The 4,320-nt window shown below is 37.9% G+C and overlaps 1 protein-coding gene across 1 annotated transcript; it reads right to left on the reverse strand.

Annotated features, from left to right (window-relative positions):
- Positions 1-811: 811 nt before the first annotated feature.
- Positions 812-1,438, reverse strand: LOC142175796 (uncharacterized). The gene has a single exon (XM_075242792.1). The coding sequence runs from the start codon at positions 1,436-1,438 to the stop codon at positions 812-814; it is 627 nt and encodes a 208-aa protein (XP_075098893.1).
- Between the last annotated feature and the right edge of the window lie 2,882 nt (positions 1,439-4,320).

Here is a 4,320-nt window from a genome sequence, read left to right on the forward strand (position 1 = left end):
GATTTCTTTTGGAATTCCGAATCGACATATAATGTTTCGCCAAATAAAGGCCATGGCTTCTTTCTCCCGCACATGTTTGAAGGCTCCTTTTTCTACCCATTTAGATAATCTGTTAATACTAATAAAAATCGTACCTTTTGTTTAGCTTGTGGCAGTGGTCCCACGATATCCATCCCCCACTTCATAAAAGTCCATGGTGAAATAACTGGATGTAATAGCTCCGCTGGGCGATGCATGTTATTGCTATATCGTTGGCATTTGTCACACTTGGCCACAAAACTTTCCGCATCTTCTTCCATTTTTGGCCAATAGTATCCTGCTCTTATTAGAGTTTTTGCACAGGACCTTCCTCCTGCGTTATTTCCACAATGTCCCTCATGTACTTCTCTCATCACATATTCTGTTTAAGAAGGTCCGAGACATCTTGCTAAAGGTCCTCCGAACATCTTTCGATAAAGGTTTCCTCGAACCAAACAGTAACTGTCAGCTTTTTGTCGAAGTGACTGAGACCTTTTCTTATCTTCAGGTAGAATTCTGTACTGCATAATGTTAATAAATTTATTTCTCCAATCCCAAGTTAAATTATTAAAATTTACCTCATTTTTATCTTGGTCGAGTGCCGAATGGAACAAATCTATTACGGTAGCATTTTATGCATTCGTTACTTCGGCAACAAATGCGAGATTAGCCAGTGCATCTGCTTCTGCATTTTCCTCCCTGGTACAATTTTCCATGATTGGAACTATCTGATTAATTCTCACGCCTTTTCCAAATATTGCTGCATTCGTACCTCTCTAGCTATATAAGTCCCCTACATCTGGTTAACTATCATCAGCGAATCACTTTTGATTATAATCCACTCTATCCCAAGTTCTCGTGCCAATTCCAGTCCTGCAATTACAGATTCGTACTCTGATTCATTGTTAGTAATGTGATAGCATTTTATTGCTTGCCTTATGATTTCTCCCGAAGGTGGCATTAGAACAATACCTAAGCCTGTTCCTTTAACATTCGAGGAGCCGTCAGTAAATAGGGTCCAAATACCCGGATTAGATCCGGTAAATACCTGTAATTCCTTTTCTGCTTCAGGAACTATTCCTACGTTGAAATCTGCCACAAAATCTGCTAAAACTTGAGATTTTATCACAGTTCTAGGTTGATACACAATAACGTATTCACTAAGTTCAATAGCACATTTAGCTAACCTACCTGATAGCTCTTTCTTATGCAGTATATTTCTTAGGGGATAGGCAGTTACTACAGAGATAGGATGGCATTGAAAATAAGGCCACAAGTTTCTAGATGCCATAATTAATGCTAAAGCAAGTTTTTGTAAGTGAAGGTATCGAGTTTTAGCATCCAACAAAGATTTGCTAACATAATAAATTAGAGATTGTTTACCTTTATCTTCTCGTACCAGTACTGCACTTACCACCATTTCTGACACCGCAAGATAGATGAGTAGCATTTCTCCTTCCTTTGGTTTATCCAGTAGGGGTGGACTTGACAAATGTGCTTTTAGATTTTTAAAAGCTTGTTGACATTCGTCAGTCCACTCAAATTGGTTTTGCTTTTTCAATACTAAGAAGAACTTAAAACTTTTCTACGAAGATTTGAAAATAAATCTTCCCAAAGTTGCTATCCTACTTGTCAACCTCTGCACCTCTTTTTTGCTCGTGAGTATGTCTGGTATCTCTTCAATGGCTTTGATCTGTGCAGGGTTCACTTCAATACCTCAGTTAGAAATAAGAAAACCCAAAAACTTACCCGAAGCCACGCCAAAGGCACATTTTTCTAGATTTAACTTCATATTAAACTTACGGAGAATCTAAAAAGTGTCCAACAAATACTGGATATGATCTCTTGCCTGTGCCGATTTGAATAGCATATCATCAATGTAGACTTCCATAGTATTTCCTAGATGTTCTTGAAACATTTTTATTACCAATATTTGGTACGTGGCTCCAGCATTTTTTAGTCTGAAAGGCATGACTTTATAACAGTAAGTCCCTCTGTCTGTGATAAAGGAAGTTTTTTCTTCATCTAAAGGGTCCATCTTTATATGGTTATATCCTGAATATGCATATAAAATACTTAACAACTCATGTCATGCAGTAGAATCAATTAGGTGATCTATGTGCGGTAAAGGGAATAAATCTTTAGGACAAGTCTTATTTAAGTTAGTATAATCTACACAAACTCGCCATTTCCCATTCTTTTTTGGTACTACTACAGTATTAACTAGCCAGTTAGGATATTTTACCTCTCGTATTGATCCAATTTTTAAAAGTTTTTGTACCTCATCCTGGATCACCTAATATTTGAAGGATCCCTGCTTCCTTTTCTTCTGTTTGATAGGTGGATATGAAGGATCTTCATTCAGCTTGTGGGTCATCATCTCCGGTGGTATACCTGTCATATCTGAATGCGACCAAGAAAATCAATCTGCGTTAGCTTGTAAAAATTTGACAAGTTTACCTTTCATTCCCGGGCTTAGCTTCATTCCAACATAAACTTTTCTATCTGGCCACTGCTCGAAAAGTGTGATAACCTCGAGTTCTTCAATTATTGTTTTGATGTTTTCATTTTCTTCTGGCTCTTGAATGATATCAGGTCTTGAATCTACATTCGTCTGTCTTGAACCATTTTTAGTTGAGGTTTGTGTATTTTATGTCCTCAACTGAATTATGTAGTTGCTATTTCTTATTTGCATCATCGTTCACTGTGCTCGAATCTGCAACTGAATTGATATTTTTAGAAGCCTGCTGATCTCCACGGATTTGTCGAATCCCCCATTGCGAAGGAAACTTAATAATTTGATGTAAAGTAGATGGTACAACATCCATATCATGAATCCACAGCCTGCCAAGAATCATATTATAAGCCATGTCTGTATCTATCACCTGGAATTTTGTATCCTTGACAACTCTTTCTGCAAATATGGTAAGCACTATTTTCCCTTTTGTGACAACACTTGAATTATTGAATCCAGATAAGGTACGTGCTTTCGACACCATCTTGTCATCAACTTGCATCTCATTTACCACTCTCAGAAGAATAATATTTATGGAGCTACCTGGATTAATCAAAACTCGTTTAACATTAGTATCATGTATAAGTAAAGATATTACCAGTGCATCATTGTGAGGGATTATCAAGCCATCTGCATCTGCATCATCAAACGTTATACTATCTTCCTCCAAAACTTGGCGAACTCGCTTCCCATGAGTGACCGTGACTTTCGATGTCTTCTTTGCAGCCGTATATGTCACACCATTGACCTCATCTCCTCTGCTTATCACGTTAACTGTTCTTTTTGGTGACGGAGGTTTTGGAGGCTCTTGTCTATTTTTCATATAAGATTGCTTACCTTTCTCACTGAACAAGTCAGTTAAATAACCTTGTTTTAACAAATGCTCCACTTCACTTTGTAATAATCTACAATCTGCTGTTTTGTGGCAATGGTCATTATGAAACTCGCACCAGAAATCTGGATTTCTTCTGCTAGGGTTTGATATCATTTCTTTAGGCCAATGCACCTTATCTCCCATACTCCTTAGAACAGCTACCAACTCAGAAGTGTTAATATTGAAACTGTAATCACCAATCCTTGTATTTGTATTAGCATTACTGTCTCGCGGATCTTGCCCTTTTACTAGCTTAGATTATGAACCCGCATCTCTATGCCTTGATCTAGAATCATACCATACGTTTTCTTGTTTGGACCATGAATCCCTTCCTGCAGGTCCCATGTAAGATTCGTACCTATTTTTACCGGACCTTTTTTCATATTCTGGTCGTCTCGAACTTGTTCTTTCATCACCCCTTGCCTGAGTGATCATGTCTTCTTCTATCCGCAGCTTCATGCTGTACCTATTGCACATATCATTTCATGTTGTAGCAGGGAATTCTCACAAGCTTTCCTTAAGTCTCCTCGTGGCTTCTCAACTTTTTTCATTTAAGTTTCTTGCAAACGCCATGGCTGCCCAATTATCAGGTACTCGCGGTAGTATCATCCTTTCACATTGAAATCTATCCATAAATTCCCTGAGTAGCTCAGTATCCCCTTATTTTATTTTAAAGATGTCTTCCATCCTCTTCTCAACTTTTTGAGCTCCAGAATGTGCTTTTATAAATGAATCTGCAAGCTCAGCAAAAGAATCAATAGAGTTTTCAGGTAAGAGAGCATACCATGTTGTGCTTCTTTCGTGAGTGTTTCGCCAAATTTTTTGACCAACACTGATTTAATTTCTTTCTTGGTTAAATCGTTGCCTTTCACTCCAGTTGTAAACACAGTTACGTGATCTCGTGGGTCGGTTG

The sequence above is a fragment of the Nicotiana tabacum genome, chromosome 22 (assembly GCF_000715075.1).
Source record: "Nicotiana tabacum cultivar K326 chromosome 22, ASM71507v2, whole genome shotgun sequence".
NCBI classification, from domain to species: domain Eukaryota; kingdom Viridiplantae; phylum Streptophyta; class Magnoliopsida; order Solanales; family Solanaceae; genus Nicotiana; species Nicotiana tabacum.

Coding starts and splice junctions, on each gene's coding strand:
- LOC142175796 (XM_075242792.1), bottom strand. CDS start 1,438: ATGGTGGTAAGTGCAGTACTGGTACGAGAAGATAAAGGTAAACAATCT.